Source organism: Syngnathus leptorhynchus, chromosome 5, assembly GCF_054491065.1.
Source record: "Syngnathus leptorhynchus isolate UIUO chromosome 5, UIUO_Slep, whole genome shotgun sequence".
In the NCBI taxonomy this organism is placed as follows: Eukaryota; Metazoa; Chordata; class Actinopteri; order Syngnathiformes; family Syngnathidae; genus Syngnathus; species Syngnathus leptorhynchus.
Window position 1 is genome coordinate 12,038,141 of NC_141199.1, and position 23,842 is coordinate 12,061,982.

Sequence of the window (23,842 nt, forward strand, 5' to 3'; positions counted from 1 at the left end):
TTGCTGAAGCAGCCACGAGACGCTTCTGCTCATCAAGCGTATGACACAATGCTGTGCTCAGCCGGTTGATGTTAGCGCTTTAGCCCGCACATGCTGTCCAGGCAGTTAATGGCGAGCATCATTTATCCACACATTCAGTTTGAGGTGGCAATAAGGCTCATTTGAATGCATGATACTTGCCTTCCACACCTCACTATCAATCTTTCCGCCAAAATCACCCCACGTGTGTTTCTACAAATGGTGTTTAGAACACATATAGTTGAGGGTCAAGGTTGAAAGGGGGGAGTCAAGAAGAGAGAGACAGACAGAACAAAGCTGTTAACTAACTTGCTCACTGCACACTTGGTGTTTGTTACAATGAGGAGAAACTTAAGTTCCTTGCTCCCATTGAACATTCACCTTTCCATTTGGAATTAGTAATATAAAAAAAAAAAAAACATGACAATCGGCAGGAGTTTCATTGAAAGAAAGTGAATTCAGCTGTTTCCCACCTTGTCTTTGTCCTCTTGATGCTCGGGGGTACACTCCTGATCTGACATCCCCTGTAGCGATGTAGAGCGAGGCTGCACAGAAAAACGGCATAAAATTCAATACGCTATCAGGACCAAATTCCAAAAGAAGAATGTCATTAAAATAGTACTGAATATGTTACAAAAAAGTTTTGGGATTTTTAATGGCTACTTCCCTACCAATTGGTAAGGAGGTGGGGAGACAGCTGTGACACACATACGCAACTCATTTAGTTTTTTCTCATGTCCTCGTTACTGATCAATAACTAGGGTGGCTCTAAAAGATTGAGAAAAAAAAAGTCAATCAATAAATAATCCACAAGTTCTCATTTTCTATCCTGTGCTAGTCAAGCATATCAAATACAGAGCAGAGATGTGGAATCATACTAATTCAAACAGCCGCGACAATGGCTCGGGCGTGAAAAACTTCAAATTGCTTTTTGAAATTGACATTAGTATGCTAACAATGTGAAAAGGAGCAACTTAATGTGGCGCGCACATGATGGTGCATTGAAATGCAAGGCAGTAAACATTGACACCTTCACCAGATGGATGTTCTTGTGGCCCATCTCTCTGCCAACATCAGTCAATCCCATCTAAGTCAATGTTTTATCTACCAGCCGCAGCTCTCTATCAATCTACTTTCCTCTTTGTGACTATCCATCATTCCGCATGACTGACTGATTGATTGTCTCACTCGTCTTGTATTCTACTACGCCACGGGATTATTGACCGTCTTCTCTCAATGCTCGCTTGTCTTGTTAGGTTGTTTCTTGTTGTCAGGTATACAGGAAACTATAGATCACGTCATTAGGACTAATTCGTAACCGCATGTTCAGACTGTGTCTATCAAGGATAGGAAAAGAGGTGCATGCCAGGTTCCTTACAAAATAGCAGCTGTTGACAAATCCACATGTGGGCAGGATGTGTTCGTGGAGAGGCTCCACTGAGCTGTCGGAGGTGGTGCTCCCAGAACGGGTGGAACCCCTGAAGAAGACCTCAGCCTGACATGCCTACACACACACACAAAAAGGAAAACCGCAGGCAAGGAAAAAGTCGTGAGAGAGTAGTAAGATGTCAAAGACGTTTTCCAGGGAAGTCTTAAAAACACTCATTCACCAAATTATTAATTAAAAAAAAAGGTGTAAAAGCTGTAAAAATCAAACCACAAATATGTGGGAGCTAACTGTCAGCAACCAAAATAAAAGCCCCAGCTGTCCGTAAGACGCAGTGCAGTAAACTACAAGAAACAATCTAGTCATCTTTATACAAGCAGAATTCATAGAGTTCTTGCATTGAAGTTTAGATTGTGCAGGTGTAATTTCATCAGCATATGGCTGATGAAATTAAAATATGCATGCATAATCTCTTATATGTTGGGGAACAATGATGACTATTGGGAACTACTTTCAATTCACTGCATGCAACGTCGACTCATCACATTCAGAAGCTATAACACGACCGCAGTAATTTGTCTCATTGCATTTAATAATTCTCAAAGGCTTATCTTTCTATTCTAATTTGCAGTAGCTTCCTTTGTCATTTGTTTCCTCAAACCAGCTATTATGACTAACTCAAGCACAAAGGAGAGTTAAATAAAAGCATTGTCTAAAACAACTTAGCATATATGTTTGCATTCCCCAGTTTCTCACCTCTTGGTCAGGAGTTGGGGAGGGGCTGAGTGAACCTAGCGACTGTTTACGTGGTGTGGAGCTTGTGTGGACAACTGGCGCCTGGAGCTCTGTCTGTCCAGAGGGTGTGGGGTGGCTGACGGGTTTCTCCCACTGGGTAGCGCCCGTGGGAATGTGCCAGTAGTAGTTACCCGCCATGTCTGTGATCTTTTTCCATCCGGGCGGCAGGTCCGGGTCTGTTTGGAACGACTGTTCATTCCAAATATCTGTTAAGAAAAGGAAAGATGTTATTTGACAGAATGGATGAGCAATTAGCGGTTTGTATTGCCGGCAAAAGCCATACAAGGAATAATTTCATGGCAAAACAAATTAACACGATGTTATTAGACGTCATTTGTTTGGGTGGCTAAAAAAAAAAAAAGCAGAAAGCAAACGTAAGCTTGTTTGAGAGAAGATTGCTGCTTGACAGTTTTTTCTTTATGCGCTCTTACTTGTGCAATTTGGGTTTTTTTTTCCATTGGTGAAACTTGCCAAAACAAGCAAAAAGGAAATGACATCATGTTTGCAAACCGCAGCTTGAATGCACCACATGTGATGGCAAAGCACATCTGTTATTTTTATTTTTTTGTTTTGCGTCGCTTTTGGATTGCCCAAAATGTTTCCTTGATTCATTGCAGATGTCAGAAGAAGCTCAGAATTTACACTGAGATTTAAACATCTCAGTAGCATAAAGAGCACATCTAGACAACACGAAGCAGATGGCAGATGTCATTTATTTGGCAGTGACACATTTGGAGGAAATACAGTAGGTAGCAAGATGACACAAACGCACACACTGACGTGGTGTAGCGATGAAACACAAACTTTAAATCACAGTTATAGCATCTCTCCCAAAAAGTCCCCTCATCAGAAAGTAGCAAACATTTACACACTCAGCTCTTTATAGGATTTTGGTGTGAGTGAACTTCGTGAAGATGGTAAAAACTCCACAAGGTGGTAAACCATCCAAGACTTTATTAGTTACACCGATTAAATAAGATCCAACACAACTTCTATCAAATGATTTTGATTATGGTTGTATTTTGCGATGTTTTTACTGATACTTTCTCTCATTTTACGAAATAGCTTGACAAAAACATTCGAAACACCTCTCAGGATGACGTAAGGAAGGTCAAGTAGTTCAAGAGAGTGATAGCGAAAGAGAGCGAGACTTCTGAGCATGCTGATGAAACGCAGCATGACGACAGCAGGTGATATGTCACAGTGATGGCCTTAACGCTCTTGGACTAGAATGAAATGCAGGCACTTGCTTGTACACAAACTGCTGTTTTTAGTTAAATTCTTGTTGTTTAGCCAAATAAATCACTTGGAGGTCTGAACAATTGGACGCAGGATCCAAACATCATCTCCTGGCCACCGTTGGATCATTTTGCATTTGGCAACTCTATTAGCAGCGTTAAATATGTCCATATTTTTTGGTCTATGCTGATTCCAGTCAGTGGACATCAACTTTTGATTTTATGTTATGGTCTTATTTGTGTGCGGACATGCACACATGCAAGTACGCCCTTTCATGCACTTTGAAAATTGCAGACCCCCACAAAGCTACAATTGAACCTCGGTAAGGAGTACTCACTGGTTCCTAATAAACTGAAGGACATCGACGGCTGATGACAGAGTAGATCTCGAAATGTCTGTCATATTAAATTATTCACTCCTCACTGTCTCGCCAGAAGTTCTACATCAAGGTTCTCTCGAAGTCTGGACGTAATGCTCTTATAGTTTTTTTTACAAGCACGGGCCTAATGGAAACTAAGGGTACTCAGAGAGACGTTTGATTATCGGACATCAATTCTAGCCACAAAAATATAGTTCTTGACTTTTCGTCCTCTACCAAAAAGAGGCTTCCGATGATTGTGATTCATAAAAAGTGGCCTGAGGGAAGTGGTAGCTTCTGGCAGCAGTCTATCTAAAGCAAAAAAATAGGTCAGGGCATCAAACTACAAGTATCTGCAGAGAGCGTTTTGGTGTGAGATGAGACGACAAGTGGATGTGGATTAGGCACATAAACACTCAGGAGAGAGAGAGACAGAACGCTCCAGCAGCCTTGGCTTGAAAGCTGCATCGTGATTCAAAGTTTGCACAGTCACCCTCGGGCAGCATCCCTCCATGTAGGTCGGATTCAGAAGTCTTAGCATGACGCCAGCGAGACTAACTGTCAGCGTGCACCTGTGTTGCTCATGCAATTATGTGATCCTTTCTATTTAGCCACATGAGCTAGTTAGCATGCAGCCAGCTCTGTGGCGAGTTGAGTGTAAGGGGGAGGGGAGAGATTGTGGCGCAAAACTGAAAAATTATACATTGTATATACACACACACACGTTATGTTTGATTAATGCAAACACACACACACAAACTTAGATCAATAGCATGCACACTAATGATAGATCAATAGCATGCACATGAATGATTGACATTAAAAAAATTGTCTAGGTAATAAAACTTGGAATAACATTCACTCACTCACTCATACACACATGCTCGTTTTAAACTACCACAGTCACAGAGAGAGCGAGAAACACACCTACCCTCGTAATTAACAATGACAATGGCGAGCATGTAGTCTTTCCCCAGCATCATATTGTAGTTTGCCAGCTGCCTTGTACGGCATGAAAACCCAGAGCTGTTGCCAAACACACACAACCCCAGACAGAGAAGAGCGAAGACGGCGAAGGGGGGTGCAATGCAAGAGAGGGGGGTGATGAGAACCGGAGAGGCGAGGGAGGGAGGAAACGACAAAAGGGGGAGAGATGCCAACGAGAGACGGCAAAAGATGGAGGTTACGTTGTATTTCGGTTTGTCCTGCGTGCACAAGTGCTGATATACACTCAGATGTCCGTTTTACTCATCCTCATGAAATGTTGATTGCAAAAGTCTTCACCTGACATGGTTGCCCTCTGGTCATCTTTCCTGCTCATTAAGGTTGATGGTGATTAAAAATCGGTCGGTTTATGCAATCGTGGTTCACAGAAAGACGATAAAGCCAAATTTTTTTGGGAGTGCTGCAGATTGCTTTCAGACCTCTTGTTAAAGCACGCACCATTGTGCGCGTGCATGTTTGTGCTTGCGTGCTTGTGTGTTTTGGCTCCCTCGTGCGAAAGCGCTGTCATACAGGCCCTGGAAACCGCAACATCCCGAGAGGAATCTGACGCACACCTGGGAAAGCAACACTGCTCTGTCAGCTTTGGAGACAGGCACATGGGAAGTATCGACAACTGTGAAATCAGTGTCCATAAATTCGAAAAAGATATTCTTAAAAAAAAAAAAAAAAGAATCCAGAGGATGATGAATTTTAGGGCGTGCAAAACTGTCTCCCCATTGCTTTCAATTCCATCAATACTATTCATATTGATCTCAAAGACCGACTCTTGAGTCATCGGAGAAAAATGCAATGGAGAACGTAATTCAGTTTGTTGCAGCAACAAGACAGGAAACTGAGTTGATGTTAAATATACTTGCAACATATTAAATTTGCAGATGTTTCCAAGTCACGAGGGGCAGGATTTACAGTTCTGTCCAATGTGATTTAGTTGAACTTTGAGAATTGCATAAGAAACGCACAGAGGGGAAAGATATTCCTTTTTAATCATTCAGCTCAGCTTCCCGGATCTTTTAGTTAATTTAGCTTTTGGAGATCATTTTTAAAGACTTTGGAAATTGAATTTGCTTTTAAACAAATTACAGTTTACACAATTGAAGATAAATGCTGGAAACGAGTGTACCAGTCATGCACTTGGCCGCCTAAGAGTGAGTCAGCGCTCCCTACTAGATCTAACTTATCCCTGGCCGCAAAGAGCCTTTGCATAAATTGTGGGCACGACTTACTGTAACTTGGATTTTGTTCACATGGTAACTGTTGGCACTAATCAAATTTCTATGAACGTTACAGACTTAAATCATGTAGGAACAAAAGTTATCACATCTTAAAAGGCAAAACATTACAGTCCTGCTTCCTACTAATGTATATTCTGAAGAACTATTTTATATACTATATTTTGAAATACATTTATATTTTGCAGTGTTGTTAACAACTCTGTTATTTTGACCACAGGCTATATAAATTAATATACAACTGAATCACTTATTAGGGAAATTCACCATTCCTTATCATTTTTTTTAAAAGTGATACACAATATAGCAAATATGGCTCTGTTATTTTGCTATTACTCAGCACCACAACATTTTTCTGATTTACTTGGATGAAAAAGACTCCGCCGATGCACCAGAGGGTAAGATAAGAGGTATTCTGGGAGAAATTAAACAGCTAGTTGGCCTCATAACTCAGAAAGGCTGAAAGCTTGGTGTACTGCTGCGCTCATGTCACAAGCCACTCCGAAGTAGATGAATGAGATCGACAACAATAAGAGGCTTTTAAAAGCCCAACTGACATGAACGACAAGATTTTCCACACAACGCTGACCAACAAAAGTGACCGGACCGTTTCAAGAGAGAAGCAATAAAGCATGAAGCGGCTAACATATATCAGTCAAGTTTTTCAATGATAGTCATCCTCATTGATTTCATAGATTAAAAGTGCACTAGGGATGGCCATCATAATCAGTAAGTCGATAAATTGATCATTATGAATGAATAATGCAGACTTGAATGGGGACAACTGGAAAGCAAAATGGAGTGCACTATTATTTAGCTGAGAGCAGACGAAGCAGAACTGTGAAGAAGTGCGATTGACTGGTGACCAGTTCAGGGAGTACGCCCCCTCACGTACAAGCTGTTCTTGAATGTGTGCGTAAACCATTTTGAAAATGAGGGAATGTCCTGTATGCGATTAAAAATGTATGTGAGGCTTTTGTTGATAATTAAAAATGCTCCAAGTTGATTAAAAACAATGAAAAAATGATCTAATTATTTCTCTAGCAAGGTGATATTACCAATTAAAAGTCAGGTAAAGACGATTATCAGTAGCTATCAATCTGACCCAAATTATATCAAGCCTCTTTAATCATCAACTACTTCAAGTTGTTAGAGTTCAATGTTAGAAGTTCTCTTAAAGGAACAGAAAAAAGAAAAAAAAATCACACCCTCCTGGAGTTGACAAGGAACATTTGGCCAATAATCTGACCATTGACTTGAGTTACTGCTATCATCTTCAATAAGGAAGACATTACTGCCAATACCAAGAACTATAAATTATTGAAAGTTTAAAGAAAGTAAAGTGAGCTGACAAAAGAAGTCTAATGATATTGAACGTTTGAAATTAATTCTTACAGGGAGACAAAACTTGTGCACATAAAGCTAAATTGCCACACAAGAACTTGGGCCTCAGCAAGTTTTTTTGTTTTTTTTATAAAGTAGAATTAATTAGATGTTAAAAATTAAGGTATATGTCATTTACTGAGGACCCGACCAAGCCTTCTTGCCTTAAGTCAATTGGGATAGCTCACGTGTGACAAAAGCGGTAAAGCAATGAAATGAATTATATGAGGATTATAAAATTTAAAATAGGGAATATAAAACAAAACGCATGTGGCAATTGAGAAACAAGTAAATGAGAGATTAAGCTCTTGACTGGTCTGTATGCAGACACACAAACACAGGGACACAGATTGAAACAGTCTAAATGTTTAACCACCCATGAGGCTATGAAGGAACTTGCTGTCCCAGAAGGATTGTGGGGGATTTACTGCAGACTGGAGTGTTTATTCTCTTCCAGCAATGTCCCAAGTTGGGAATATGTGCACAAATAAAGTCACCATAAATGGATGAAGGGCACAAGGGATAGTTAAACCAAAACAAACCTACAAAAATAGAAATCTACATCAAGCGGTGTATGTACCTGTCTCCTCGGGGGAGTTGCTCTCCTGGGACAAAGTGGTCCAACTCAACTCTTCATCGCTGGGGTTCAAATTCTGGATACGGTTCAGAGCGCAGTCCGTCTTTGCTCCGGTCCTTCTGTCTTTCTTAGTCTCTGGAGAGGACGAGGACGAGGAGGAGCAGGATGCCACCGAGAGTAGGGGTGTGTCCTCTGGGCTAGCTCGTCTGGGTGGGAAAGGTGGAGGGGGCACAGGGGAGTCCTTAGAGAGGAGGTCTGAGATGATCTCCAAATTGGATGATGTATTCACTGGAGACTCGCTTCTGATCAACAATAATGGTTTCTTCTGATCGTCTTCGTGCTCCTCCGCCGCGTCATGGTCCTCAGTCTTCATCAGGGACTTCAACTCCTTCTCAGACAGGACACTGATGTCATCGCTTTGCTCCGCTTCAATGTTCAAGTCATAAACAATATCTCCAGAGTTGCCATTGAGTTGGAGATCAGCGTCCTTGTTGACGTTGCAGCCACTCTCTGATTCTGAACTTCGGTCCGACTCGGGGTCAGCGTTACCGTTTGAGTGAAGCTCGACAACATCCCCCATGTGACCTTCAGACTCCTCTGGAGTGTTAACGCTCAGCTCTTCCCTTATGATTTCTGGATTACTATCAAGGTCTGTCACATTTAGGTCTGTAGTATTTTTATTGTGATCCTGACCAGCTTTACGAAGCTGGTTGACACCGTTCTTGGCCAGTTTGGGATTGTTGGGGGTCAACTGTTGTGAAGGCGATGATGAAGAGGGTGATGATGAAGGTGGCACTACCTCCCCAAGGCCCATGGCAGTCTGGATGTTTGTGAGCGCGTATTTTTTGCGGCACTTGGGCGGAGTAGAAGAGCCCTGGTGGATGACGTCACTGCTGAGGAGCTGATTGTGAGAGGAGCGTAAACTGAGGGAAGTTGGAGGCTTGGCAGAGGGGCCATTGCGATTGGTCACGTCTACTGACATCATCATGGCAGTCAGTTAGAGCCGCTGAAAGAGAAAGGAAGCCAAATGTGAATGGACTAGAAGAACCCTCCGCCAAGACTGAAATTACAGGTGGAGCAATTAATCGACTACTAATCGATTTAATATAATCGCATTTGCTATTGTCAAGTGATACTTTGCACGACATTTTTTTAGGTTTGTTGTCTTTAACCTGAACGGATATTTACCTCCATTTAACTATAAACATAAAGGACAGAAAAAAAAAAAACGAGTCTGTCCCAAAAACTTAATTATGATTTTTATGTGCCCCTGTAATTTTCATTTGGGGTATTTTTTTTCCTCCTGAGTTTTCATGTGTATATTTTCCTTACAAAGGACAAAGGTCATTAAGCAGCGGTGGGAAAAATTCAACTTTTGACTTCCCCAGATGCTCAGGGTTAACGTCAGCTTCAAAACGTCTCATCTCAGATAGAGGGAAATGGAGTGTGTATATTTGTGTAATCTGGTTTCCCTGCGAGATATGCAACACAAATACACATCAGACAAAGTGTGAATTGTTTTAACCAATCCCCAGGGATTATGAGGAGTATAAAAAACTGGGGGAAAAACATTCATTACTCGTGTGTGTGTGTGTGTGTGTGTGTGTGTGTGTGTGTGTGTGTGTGTGTGTGTGTGTGTGTGTGTGTGTGTGTGTGTGTGTGTGTGTGTGTGTGTGCAAAACCCTCCCGTTTTCATCCAAACTACTTTTCCAAGTATAAACGTCATTTTGTGACTAGAAGATTACCTATTCATTAAAGCAATCCAGGTTGATATATTGTATCAAAAACTCTAGGCAGGAAGTTGTGCCTTAACTAATAAATAAACTCAATGGAAACATAACCTCCTTGGCAGAGGTCATAAATTCACCGGATACTGCGGGGGAATAGTGTAGAAATCCCTTGCACTCTGTGTTGCCGATCAAATTTAAGGGATCGCCAAGTTCGTAAACCTGCTGGGACGAGTAATGTCCACCAGTAGGTATTTTAAAACCCATAAATAGTCGAAACTCTGCAACAAAATAAGCAGTGTTGGGGTAATGCACAACAAAGGTGACATCGTTACATAAATAAAGCATGTTTTTGGTAGAAAGAATGCAGACAGTGCACCACATTACAGATGAGCTGTGTTCAAAAAGTTCCAGGACCAATTACTTTAATGCATTACACTGTTAAAGGAAAATAATAAATATAAACTGTTTACTATCAACACAAGTGTCAAATCCAGGTGCAGTAAGTAGAAACCCAATCACGGTTTGGCTATAGCCACAGGGGGTAATTAGTCAACCAACAGTTAAATGAGCTAGTTCGTTCACATGTCGGCTAGGTTGATTAGAAGCACCTAAAGCTAAAAGCCAAAGCCAAAGCCAAACTGTGGCTAAAGCGTTGTATTTCGTTGTGTACCTGCTGTATAATGACAATAAAGGCATTCTATTCTATTCTATTCTATTCTATTCTATAGTCAAACTGTGGCTAAAACCAAACTGTGGAAGGGTTTCTACATCATAGACCTGGATTTGACACCTCTGACTTTCAATATTTATATAAATATACACTTTCCATACTTGTACTTTTCCTGACAACACATACAACACAATGGATTCTTCTCGTGTTTTATTCATGTTTGCATCGGTGCTGTGAAAACGTTCTTCTGAATCCAAATTGCTGCGTTGAGTTTTGCATAAAATCATTAATCGAGTTAAAAAAAAACAGAATATCTAATGTGCATGGAAAGAAAATTAGTCTGTAACATTCAATAAGTGTCAGGAGTAATTAGAGCAACTGCAAAATCAACATTTCTTATTAGGTGTCGGCCAGCAATGCAGTCAAATGTTTTATTTGCCCAAGATTAAATAGCGCCAAACCCAAATCCTCAGCTGTCCATTGTGAGAAATTAAAGTCGTTGTTTTTTCTTCTCAAATCATTGACTCTTTTTTGCATCATTAACTGTTGATGTACTTTCCCCTACTGCCTAGAGCTGAAACGTTATCTGTATACTTAACCACTGAGCAGTGGGTGTGCGAGCCTGGAGGTTTTCATTTGATTTAAATCCCTAACACAAACACAGCATGTGTGAAAGCGTGTGTACATCTGTGTGTGTGTGTATGTGTGTGTGTGTGTCTGTCTTGTGTACCTGACAGGGGGTCAGTCATAGAGCATACGCCGGTCACGGTTCAGGGTTCAGCACACTCAGTTGCACATCTGAACACTGCCGAGGGGGGGGTAAACAAAAAAGGAATGATCAGCAGAAGAATGTGAGGAATCTTTTTAAGTCTCAGGGATCCCTCCGAGACCAAATTCATCTGTGCGAAACCACGACGACAGCTGGTTTCTATGGAGAAGGCACAGCAGCTTTTTAATACCGCTTTTAAAAAAAATGGAGAGGGTGAAGTAGCAATCAATCCAAGGTGACTTCTTTGGATCGTTGTTCTGCATATTGTGCACAACAATTTCTCATGCATGACAGAATGCAAAGTTTCTCCCTGCCAATCACAATAAAGCCAATCCGTGCATTGTATTACAAAATGAAGGTGGAGGCCGATACGCAGACGATTCATGTTTTTTTAAAAACACAGAAATAAAGAATCTTTTTTTTCTCAAAGGACATTCCACCCATTGTGTGGTGTAATGGTTATTTAAGACACTGTGGTAAATACAAATCAATAGCTGTAAATGTGCATTTGTAGGCATGTTGAGTGAGATTAGTTAATTTGTTATCATTAGTTTCTATTGAAAATACATTAGTTAAGAATGGAGGTATGACACGACTTGGGGACCAAAAGATTGCTTTTAATACTCTTCTAAATCACAACCCATGCAGACACACCTGGACCACACACACACACACACACTTACATACCAAGTCATGGTTGGATTGCAAAAGCTTCCTGAACCCCGCCAAAGCCCCCAAATGCTAACGACACCCCCCACCACCCTTTCCCTACAATTTGTACATGTATTGCATGTGTATTTCTTTGGCATGAATTAAAATGTTCCTTGTGGGGAATCATAAAAAGCCATATTTAGAAAAAAGATAAATCAGGCTTTGCAATTCTTTGAGTAGTGAATGCCTGTCCAATATGTAACATGCAATAGATGCAATATTAGATGCAATATTTTATTAATTCTTGGAGGGGAATGAAATGCAGTGTGATTATCTTTTTACACTACTGTGACTGAAAAGAAATACATTTGTGTATTATTATTCAAATTTTAGCACTCAATTGATTGGGTTGATTGTTGCGGTATGCTTCATATTTTGTTTTTTTCCACTGACTGGTTCTTCCCAAGTAAATGCTTCTACTGTATGTTGAAAACATTCCAAAATTTTCTGTACTTACTAGTGGTCGAGCATTATGCGGAATATAAATGGAGCGTGTCCATGCCGGTAGTCTGCTTTTCGCTCTTGATCCAATCACGATGGCCTAAGCGAGGCAGCAGCGTCCTGAGGGAGGGACAAACATAAAAATGGGATTTATGAGCAAGCGAGAAAGAGGGAGGAGGGAGGTGACTGAAAAGGAGAGAGAGAGACAGAGAGAGGTCCGCAGGACACCGGAGGGACAAATAAAGATACATTAATAATTCACAGCCGCCATCAAACATTAATATGTGTGCGTTTGCATGTGGATGTGCGAAAAGAAAACAAGGTTCATTTATGTATAAAGCTCAGTTTGTCTTTGCTTGCTGCAGAGCCTTCACTGACTGGAACTCTCGTAAACTTGATGTCACAGGAGGATTGTGAAATGGCCCCCCTCCCACCGCCACCTCTACACCGCAATGCTTCCTAACAATCAACACTGCATAGTGCAGACTATACTTCCACACATTTCCAACAACACCAAACCTACTGTTTGGTTGGACTGTAGAAATTTCCACTATGGTTGTTATAAAAAGTAATGGAAGTCAAAAGACAATAATAAGAATTGAGCAGAAAGGTAACGTTTAGATTTTTGACCACATTTAAAGGTTATGTGGTATCGCAGTTTATTTCTCTCACAACAAAACAAAAAGCAGATTCACAACATGAGGACTCCGACAATGTTATGACATCATATTCTTCTTTGCGCTTTTTAAATAATCTCCAACGCAAAGTTCAGTTCAGTTTTTAGGATATCATATGAGTTAAGGATGAGGGGGGGGGGGGGGAAGAAATCTGAAAAATGTATTTGGTTGCATATCATTCCAGTATAATAGAGTGTCATGGAATAAACTTTTGCTTTGTTTTTCACATCAAGCCACAAGCTGAAACTGCTTCCCAGCCACAAATTCCAATGGAGCAGTTTCAAATTGCCCAGATGTGGCCTTAGAACACAGATACAGACTGAACGATGAATTTCAAGGGTTACGTAATAAAAAAATTTTTTTTTACATACAAACAATTGAACTGTGCTTACTACTATGGCACTGAATTCTTGCCTCTCAATGGTATTTAAGATCATTTGATCATAGATTGAAGTGTGGGTGAGCCAAATACAGTCACCACTTTCTACCGAGAGAAAAACAGATGAGGAAGATCTGTTTTTCTTCCTCAGTATTTAAACCGGTGACAAATAACTGTCAACACAATAATATAACGTAATGCACAGCTTTTACTTTTTTTTAACACTCTAAATTCAAATAGCAAAGTTCAAAACACTTATATGGATATTCCACTCATGGTCAAAACATTAGGTACATCCGGTTCATCTGCCCTTCGTGGATTTGACGAGAACCATCGCTAATAGAACTCTTGTACTGAATCTCATTCGAGTGCACAGCTGTACCTTGCGCTAGCCAATCATTGTGACGCACAAGGGAATCATTATTGAAATATTGGCATAGAAAAAACAAAGTTGCATTCTGGGACTAAAATTACAAGGCACGTGTGGTCCCTTGAATCCTGCTGCAACAAGTCTACATACCAGTGTGTGAGAAGATACACTAATGTTTTATAGCGACGTCTACATGACAAAAAAACATGAAACATTTGCCAGCATATATTGCTTTTGATTTGAGGTTACTGCTCTGATGTGACACTCCAGCCCTTTACACAAATAAACATGACCAGAGGCAGCCATGAGCTTCCTGTAGCGGGAGTCTAAAAGGAGGGAATCAAAACAGTGCAAACTTGGCAGACTTACATAAACAAAATTCAACAGTCAGGCTTGGAGCACTTATACTAAATCTGGATTAACTAATCCTTTAGTCTCAAAAGAAAAACCTGAAAGTCACCGATCAATCGCGGACCTCTTTTTAAGGTTGAATAGTTTTGAACAAGTGTTTGATTGAAAAATGGTTCCAGTAATTTGTACTTAGCAAGGCAAGTGCCACACACAGAACACTTTTTTTTTCACCTTCAGTTGGATGTGGTGAGCACTACCCACACTTGACTCCCTAAATAGATTACAACAAACATTTACGTAAATACTTTTAAGACCAATTTTTACCCAAATTTGACAGAAAATATTTTGGTTTTGTGATCCTATATGTATTTTTTTTAGGTTCTGTAATTTGTTAACACTAGAACAATCAACATCTCCTTCGCTTGTGGAAGCGCACTTGTGTTGTACTACCCACTCATCGTAAGAAACCTCTGACTTAGCTTCAACTTGTCAAAGATCAGTGAAAGGCTTTAAATCAGAGTGATTTATTATATTCTGAAAGTGATGGAATGACTTCGGATGCATGCCAGTATCCTCAGCAAGCCGTTTTAAAGTTTAAAAAGCTGCACTTTAATGTACAATGCGTCCTTGCAAACAAACCCATATCTTTATGTGACTAATTGGCGGCTTTGCTGCTAAACATAAAAGACACTCAAGTACAACCAATGAAAGTAAACACTTTAAATTTAGGGTAAAACTTTGCACTTTGTGGTGAAGGTCCAAATCCAGATTAGTGGGAGGTGAAGTGAAACCACCTAAACACTTACAGATTCCTCTATATTTTCCACATCACGACTGCAGCTTTTAGAAACAGACCAGAACGAAAAGAAAAAAAATCCAGAAAGAAGTTTCCACAAGCGGGGTGGAGTGACCGTGGTGCAGAACAGCGTTTATGCATTGCAAATGTAGCTTGGAGTCCCCTTCAGCTGTGGATAAGGGGGTCTTGGTGTAATTACAGGGTGCCGCTTTGGGCAGAGAGCCACTGGCACTCAAACACAAACAAGCCTTGCAAATGTGACGCGGACACACTTGCAAAAGCTCCGACAGCCACAAGGGGGACGGGTGGTAATCAGATCCAGGTTGTGTCACAGCAAAAACTGACTTCTGACCTCTACGCCAAGCCTGCAAGTGTTTGCTAATGTTTGTGCAAATGTCGTTGGTAAGATAGGGGGGTCGGCTCGCACATGAATGAAGGGAACAGCTGCTGCATGACACCCCCCCCCCTCTTCCAGTCTCACTTCACATGTGTGCAGAGTGTAGCCACCGACGTTTACAAGACGGTGGACTGAGCTTTTAGCTCCAAAGCACGTGTGGATTCCTGCCAGCAGTTTGCTCGGCCTCTCATCCATCCATCCTTCCTTCCTGCCCTTCCCTCTCAAGGTTTCTCGTCATTCCAGTTCTCCCGCTGAATCGCAACAGACTATAAACGTTTGCCTTTGTCTACAAGAGAATTGCTACCCTTTCTCATTAAAAGTGAAGGTCTGTAAACTCTCATAAAACCACCCGTTTCGTTCTACAACTCTAATTTACAGCTTCTCTGCTGCCAGTCTTCTCCCTAACTGCCCCCCCACACACACACACAACTCGTGACAAAGCCCATCTGCTCCCAAAAGATGGACAAGAAAGCAAAACTGTGCAGGAAGCTGGCCAGGAAATAAACGGCCATGGTGACAAATTTCTATGTGCAGGCAAGGCACGCAGCTGACAAAAATGCAGCCGTGTGTGTGGGGGGGGTGTTCCACCATTTGAGTTAGGATGTTAACGTGTAAAGGCAGTTACACAACAGCCGGCAACCTTCCCAGATCACTCTTGGCTTTGTATTCACTGGCTAAAGCGAACACCGGGTCGTCTACATTTAGATGGACGCCACATCCTCTACGAGAGGAGGAAATAAAACTAAGATGAAAACATTTGTGTTGACATTATTTTAGATAGAACTACTGACAGAAATTATATATTGGCAGTCATGACATTCTTCATGAAGCACAGTCAATGGAATCTCACATATCAAAGAAACCGGATATCTCAAGGAACGATTATTAAGTTTTTTTTACAAAAAATAAAAAGGTTTCCGAAGTCCTGAATACTGACAATACAACAAAGCCCCTACAAACAAATGCGTGCACATGTGTTTATCCTTGTCATTTCAATCACAGGAAATAGCAAGAGGCAAAATGGCACTCAATGATTGAGACTAAAACCTAAACAAGCAATTTTGTCTAACTACAACACCAAACATGCACACAGAATGCTGCATTGGCTATTCATTGTGGTGTAACGAGTGACAAGGAAAAACAGAAACAACTTTTAAAATCAACCTTCAAAGTAACAGTCAAGAACTTTCTTTGCACGAATGTACCATTGTGTGTGTGTCCACTGTATACATTACACTTACATTGGTGTGGTTTCGCAATGGGTGGGAAGACTGGCAAGAAAATAACCACAAAGAAAAAGAAAAGCAGGAATTTTCAGGGCGTGCCAAAGAATCTGAGGCATGCCTTTTTTTTTTGGATGACTGTGGGGCATGAAAATCATTGTTTAACATACGTGCCCGGGAATTAGCGGCGAGGCTGACCATTTGTGAACATTTAACTGTGAGCTTGTGCAAGGGCATATGATGTGTCACTGTGGAAGCTTTCCCGATTGGAACACAGGAAGTTGTTGAGACGCTGACAAGTCCTTCAATCACAAATGAGGTGGCTTAAAAGAATTCCCAGACTCTCAACCAAGTGATACAGGGGAGACATTTGTCAAACACAAGCCAAGTCACTCTTCGTGTATTTTCGAACTATGGGAGCAAAGGAGAAGGGGTTTGCATATGCAGTAACCCCTCCCCCTTTTTATCCAACCTCTCTTTCCGCAGGGGGAGTCAAAGGAGCTGAGGAAAAACATATTGACACCAAACTAAACATTCTGCTGTAGCAAAGGCGCTCCAACTCTGTCAGGTTAAATTCTTGCTGTAGCTACCAAGTCAATAAATAACTATCCAAGTCTGATTGTGTATTTTGCCAGGTTAACAGACATCTAATTTAGTTATTTATTTTACACATCCTCTCCCTCCCCAAAAAGTCACTTCCTTTTATTGATTTATACGTGTTTAAGATCACATTAATACGGATAAAGTTTTGAAATGATTTATCTCGGTTTAATTTCTTCACACCGCAAAAACCTGACAAACAGGGGTGTTATTGATATTCATCCACTCAGTATGTGTGAAAAGTAAACGTTTGGGTATAAAGAAAAAATTCTAATGGTCAGTTCGCCCGACATGTACAGGAAGAAAAATTCCAGGCCAGGGAGGGAGCAGCGTGAAGAATAGTCATATCCTATATATAGTTGAATGTGACAGGATGTCCGACGGGAGAAGGAAGTCTATGAACAACACACATCTGAGACTGTGTGTGTTGGCCTTTATTTATCCATCCCCGATGTTGCCTTGCTTCAACATTTCACCAGAAAGCGTGAAATGTCACAATGCTTTATCATGACCTCAAACGTGTCTAATTACATGGAAACAACCGTGAACAAAAGGCGAAGGAGGTCCTGATACGTGAGGACATCAAAAATGGGTACCAGAGTAAAAACCAGACGTGAGGAGGGAAGAAAGTGGATCAGAGCGCTAGCTAGGGTGACTCATCAGAAAAGGAATGTCCTGTCGTTGCCAGAGGAGCCACAGACACCACTGCAATGCCCCCCACCCTCTTCAGCACTTTCAATCATCCGATCCCCCAACTCTTGTTTTTCGTTTTTCCACCACCATCTACTTTTTGTTGTTAGCAAAGCATGCTTTAAGACTCATTTTCCATTTATGATGCCCTGTCAGTGGAAAGTCAAAATCCAAATATGTTAATACACAGAGTCGCTAAGATGGCTTGAACATATATCCAAAACGTTAAAGATTTTTGCTTGGCTCCTGAGCTTGACAAAGTTTCATAGCAATCTGGTGAATACATTTTAAGTCATCAGAATAACTAACAAACAAACGGATGAAAGAGTCTCCTTGGAAGAGGAAGTCTATTTTATTTGAGCCACCACAGTCCCGGCCGGATATGACAACGAATGTGGTGAGAATGACCACAATCGTGATTTTTCATTCACATTGTGTTTATTCATCCAATAAGAATGTGCTCTTACTGAGAATTTGGGTTTTCTTTATTTCAACTTAAATTTAGAAACAATTTTATTTCAAAACAGTCTTAAATGAATAACAATATTTTTTTGGATGACTCTTTCTTGTGGGTAAAAATACAAACATCTGCGTATAGATGATCTAAGTGTGTTTTTTTTTTTAAACGCTTTCAAAACAAGGTCTCTAAGTGGAGGATTTTTTTTTTCAAATGCACTCAACACATTCAAAACAAACGGCTACTTTTAATCATTAGCTGCTTAGGAGTCTGGACAGAGGTCTCACAAGTGATATTGTACATCCCTGAGGGCGCATTCAAATACATTGATGAATAACACCGACGCTGTAATGTTATGTATTGCACTACATAGCCAGCGTTGCTATTTTTTTTGACAACCCCACTGTAGCATCGGGAGAAAAAAAGGCCACTTTGCAAAGTCGGTGCTACTATGTACCACTGTGTGATCCAAATAACTCAATATTTCTTTTTAAACAAACGCTTCGATCCCACGAGTCAATGCAAGGATGCAGAGCTTACCAAAACAACATCTCGACAGCAAGAAAAGATGCCCTGAGGCCAAAATGCCATGCACTAATCTTTACAGTAAGTAGCCTCCTGCATGCTTTCTAATTAGCAGGGTACTGAAAATCACTTGGCAAGGTCTACTTCCACAGTCCTGCTGATTCTGTATGCATTAGAGGTGCCCATTAATAGCTGAACATTTGCCAGTCAGCTTAAATGTTCCTGGAGATCACAGTGAGGAGGGAGGAGGAGGAGCACCTTGCTGAAGAAATCCAACAACATGTTGGAGAGTGCCAATTTGGAGACAGACCTGAGGCCTTTACACATTCTTTCATCACTTTCTAGCTTTCATGTGGTGGCGTGGTTGGAAAGCGAGGTCACAAAACAAAAGATGTATGGGAAAAACATTATGCACTTAAACTGGGACTGGGAGTGATGGATAAAAAACAAACTCATTTTTCAGCAGTTAATTATGATGACCACTAAATATAATAATTAACAAAATAACAGCAAAACAGTCCAAGACAACAATCAAGAGAATACATCAACAGAGTGACCATCGCAGGATCACTACAAGATAATTACATTAGTGAGCCTCAAAAACAGGAAGGCCAGATTAGAGTTTGCCAAACAACATCTAAAAAAGCCTTCACAACATCCAATGATACAAAACTTGTACCAGGGTGATGGGATGAGAAGAGCGACTCTGCTCGTGATTTAAAACATATCTCATCAGTGAAGCGTGGTGGTCGTAGTTTTTATAGCGTGGGCATAGACAGCTGCCAGTGGAACTGCTTCCCTTGTTTTTATTGACGATGCGATTGCTGACAAAAACAGCAGGATGAATTCTGAAGTGTTTTGGGCAATCTCATCTGCTCATATTCAGCCACACGCTTCAGAACTCAATGGACGGCGCTCCACTGCACAGATGGATAATAGCCCAAAGCATACCGTGAAATCAACCAGGTTTTTTTTTTCTCAAAGCAAATACGTACAAGGTGATGCATTACCTCAGGCTTATATACAAACTGTTGTAATTTCTACACCATTCACCGGACTTGCAAGTGGAAACCCTCAAATTAAAGATGCAAGTCTGCAGTTAAAACAATTAGTTTTCTTTGCAATTCATTGTGTTGGTGTATAGATCCCAAAAAAAAGATAATTGTATTGATGGACCTGGTTGGATGTGAAACTACAGTCTATTCAAAAGGCTCATTTCCATTGTGGATTAATTAAAATAAAAAGAGGGTATTATTAACGACCAGTTATTAAAAATGATTTAATGACTCCTTCTTGGACATGTCTGAATGAACCTCTCCGAGGGAAAACTCAACGACAAGAAGGCAGCCGACTGGCAAAATGCACCGATTAGGAGCATGTGGATGAAAAGTGCCAGAATGGACAAGACTATTAGGCAGATGGAAGCAGAAAATGCTCCCCTCCCTGTCATTTAGTGTCCCACCCTGCAGGATGAAAGGGGGCCTCTGAGCTCCTTCTCTGTTCAAACACACCTCACGGGTGTCTGCTCCCTGCAACAACAATGCAGACACACATATATTGCGGCCTGGCTAACGCAATAAGCCTTTTGAGAGTCAATGAAACACACTGCACCAACAAACTGCAATGTGGTCATTTTGCCAAGCTGACAGTCTGCAAGGAATCTATTCTCTGCTGTCTTAAATTCATCATTCATCTGTCCAGTCCGGTCGGGACCTTCACACACCATCATGTGCACATGTTACACATCTACACACTTGTTTGGTCAAGGGCGGACAAGCTGTATTGTTTCGCTAGGGAAGCGGTGCGGCGATAACAGATCTCCACGTTCTTTATCTGATTGCTCACACACACACACAGATGCCCACGGACGCACTCACGCGCACACAAACACTCCTTTCTCGTCAATTGCTGTGCACAAGCTTAACCACACACACACAGATGTACATGTTTAAAGTATGGCCAACATAATTACATCCAAACTGCAGGAAAAGATATGTCCTCATGTTTTGGGCTTCACAAAATGGCAGATGGCATGAAGTAAACTGCTATTTTTGGATGCAGTGGTAGATAATATAGGTTGTCACTAAACTGTTAGTTGTATTAAACGGATGCACTTTTATCAGACAAAAGCAAAGAGCTGTGGTCAGTGCTTGTCATAAAAGATGGCCTGTAAATGCCTGAGGCACTTTTTTTTCTCCAAAGTCAGCCGCTCTTGATGCAGAGACGTGTTACAGAGCAGTGAGTGTATGAGTTTGTGTTTGTGTGTGTGTGTGTGTGGGGGGGGGGGGGGATTATGATATTAAAAGAAAAGGAAGGCAAAGGAGTAGAATGGAATATAACACTGGACAAACACAAACACACACACATTGCATTGCAGGCAGGTCTGGAGCAAGCCAGCCTGGGCAATGATGGGGGGGGGGGGGGGGGGTCTGCAGGGATGACAGTGCACCATTTCATCTACAGTGACACATTTACTTGTTTGGACCAATCTAATGCTAGCCTGAGCTCAGCCTTAAAGCTTCTTACGACACAGTAAACAGATATTCTGAGTTTTCAGTGAAAATAAATGAGCGCGTGATGCAAAACAAGACAAGACTGATGTCGCCAAGAAAGAACAGGAAAAAAAAATCCAAGATGTGTCCTTTGGCAATTTTTGTTATTGTCAACAATGTCTGCGTACGTCTATGAAAACTGGAGAGGCAATCCCTATATACACAGACACAGTTGGTGTTCAAGAAAAAAATCCCCACAAATGTTCATATTTTAAGCATAAGAAATCCTGCTTTTTTTGTAATGCCCCTGACTACATATAGAGATAAAAGTGCACATAGAAAAAGCTCTAGGCTTTACAAATTCATCTTGGGACTGATGCTACGCCTTATCAACTTTACAAATAATGCAAACAGTCTCTCCTTCAATTAGAACATAGAAAAGGAAATAAATGGCTCCATGTGTGGACAAAACAAAGAAGCATAATATGTATTCTCTCAAGGGTCAAGCTTGCTGGAGATAGGCTGGGAACAATTATTGCTGGCAATCTCCAGTACAACCAGCACTGTGCACCAATACAAGTGCCTGAAGCCTCAACACAACAATGCGTGCAAAGTCAAGAGAGTGTCCTATTTTTATGTGTTCAATTCACAAAGACCTCATTTGCACTGACTAGAGAAATCGTACATGGGACAAGACGGGTGTTGTGCATTCTCTGGATGACAACCATGTGATGTGTTGAAATGTTAGCACGCAACATGCAACTCCACACAGGTAGGATGGTGCCCGAATTTGAGCAAATGACTTTTGCACTATGAGATGGTCATTTTATGACACATTAATCTGTTGCTATGAACTTTTTCTCATCCCAACCCCATACCATTCTATCCTCAACCAGTCTAAACTCAATCGGTTAATATTTCTGGCCACCTCACATTTCACCTCGTGGTTTCACCAAGATAAAATGGTTGCTCAAATTAAAGTATTCTCATTTAATTTTTTTAGAAAGTGCATCCTATTGGCTGTCAATATCTAAAACTGGCATGACAAGAAAATATTCCAAACTATAATCCCATGCTTGCAAAGGATTGAGTCACGTAGCTTCGTTTATTTTGTCTTCATAGAGTTTATGATTAAACAAACACATTATAAACAGGAATCTTTAAGTCATGAAGGGTTGTCATTTCGTAAACCGTGAACTTCAACTCATAGATCGCTTATTCCGCTAGATAATTATGATGTGCAATATCATTTTAACGCATGCTTCTCCAATATGACAGTCATTTAAACCGCTTATGCGTGAATACAATGAAAAGCTTCAGTGGCTTGTTTTCAGGAGGGGAAAAAAAAAGTCAATCACAGTTGACACTGAGACAAAACCCACGATCAGGGTCCGTGAACGCCCCTTCTGAGACTCCAGCTTCACTACGCTCGGCCGCGACCCGTCCGTCCGCAACACAGCGGGCCCATCCGTGGCGACTATCCCTCTCTCCCTCGCTTCTTATAAATTTCAGAGCAAAATGCATCCAAAAGAGAAGAGATCGACGGCGGTCAGCCGCTATTAAAGCGTCAATTCATCACTCACCTCCTCTCCCGTGCGTTTGCGTCCTACTCGCTGCTCTCTCGATGGAGCTCTCTGCTCTCCTCCCCTCCGTTTCCTCTCGGCGTCTTGCTCTTTTCCTCCAGCCCACCCAGATGCCGCTCTTGGCCGTCAGAGGGAACCAGGGGACGCTGCTCCGGAAGCAAAAAAACAGCCAAGGCTCCTCCCAACCCGCAAACGGTCACAATAAAAAATCTCGACACCTCAGTTCAAGTGGCCGAAATTAAAGAACAAATCATTTCCAAACTTTTCCTACCTTTATTGTGAGCAATATCAATATCATAGTTAAAAAAAGATAGTGCGACTCAGTTGTTGTTTTTTATTTTTTTGAAAGCAAAAGTAAAAATCAAATCAAGTGTGCACAGTTTACAAATTACTTGGCTATGTTCAGAATTGAACAATATATTTTTTTTCCAAGCATATGTGAGAAAATGTTCTACGGTCAATCAAAACCAATCAACTCTAATCATGTCCCCAAAGGAAGCAAGTGGGAGCAGTAAAGCCATCCTAAAACACAAAGACGCTCCAAACGCTCCCAATGCGACAGTGAGCGCACGGCCGGCGAGCTGCGGGCGTTTGCGCGATCGGACCAAATTAAGCTACCTGCGCACTGAGGTCCACTAAAAGTTTGGAAAGTACATCAGAACTTTAAAGATATTTATTTAATTTTAGCGACCGCTTTGTCACAATAATGCAACCAGTGCGATGCAGTTGCGCGGTCGGCGGCGCGCTACGGTTGCGCGTTCGGCGGTGTAGTTGCGCGATAAGACAAAATTAAGCTCCCTGCGCACTGAGGTCCACCTAAATTTTGGAAAGTACATCAGGACTTTAAAAATATTTTCTAAATCTTAGCGACCGCTCTGTCACAATAATGCGACCAGTGCGGTGCGGTTGCGCGGTCGGCGGCGCGCTAGGGTTGCGCGTTCGGCGGTGCGGTGCAGCTGCGCGATCAGACAAAATTAAGCTCCCTGCGCA

General features: G+C 41.3%; 1 protein-coding gene across 2 annotated transcripts in view; it reads right to left on the reverse strand.

Moving 5' to 3' along the window:
* The window catches only part of apbb2b (amyloid beta (A4) precursor protein-binding, family B, member 2b), a 34,947-nt gene extending 11,935 nt beyond the window's left edge, over positions 1-23,012 (reverse strand). The window contains exons 1-8 of one of the 2 annotated variants that reach the window (XM_085912496.1): positions 22,853-23,012; positions 12,329-12,432; positions 11,122-11,196; positions 7,995-8,997; positions 2,162-2,406; positions 1,397-1,522; positions 492-563; positions 181-231 (exon numbers count right to left, since the gene is read on the reverse strand). In XM_085912496.1, the coding sequence (XP_085768622.1) occupies positions 181-231; positions 492-563; positions 1,397-1,522; positions 2,162-2,406; positions 7,995-8,979 (1,479 nt within the window). In that variant the 5' untranslated portion in view covers positions 8,980-8,997; positions 11,122-11,196; positions 12,329-12,432; positions 22,853-23,012. The remainder of the gene's footprint in view (positions 1-180; positions 232-491; positions 564-1,396; positions 1,523-2,161; positions 2,407-7,994; positions 8,998-11,121; positions 11,197-12,328; positions 12,433-22,852) is intronic. The other variant, XM_085912497.1, reaches the window with a different exon arrangement.
* Between the last annotated feature and the right edge of the window lie 830 nt (positions 23,013-23,842).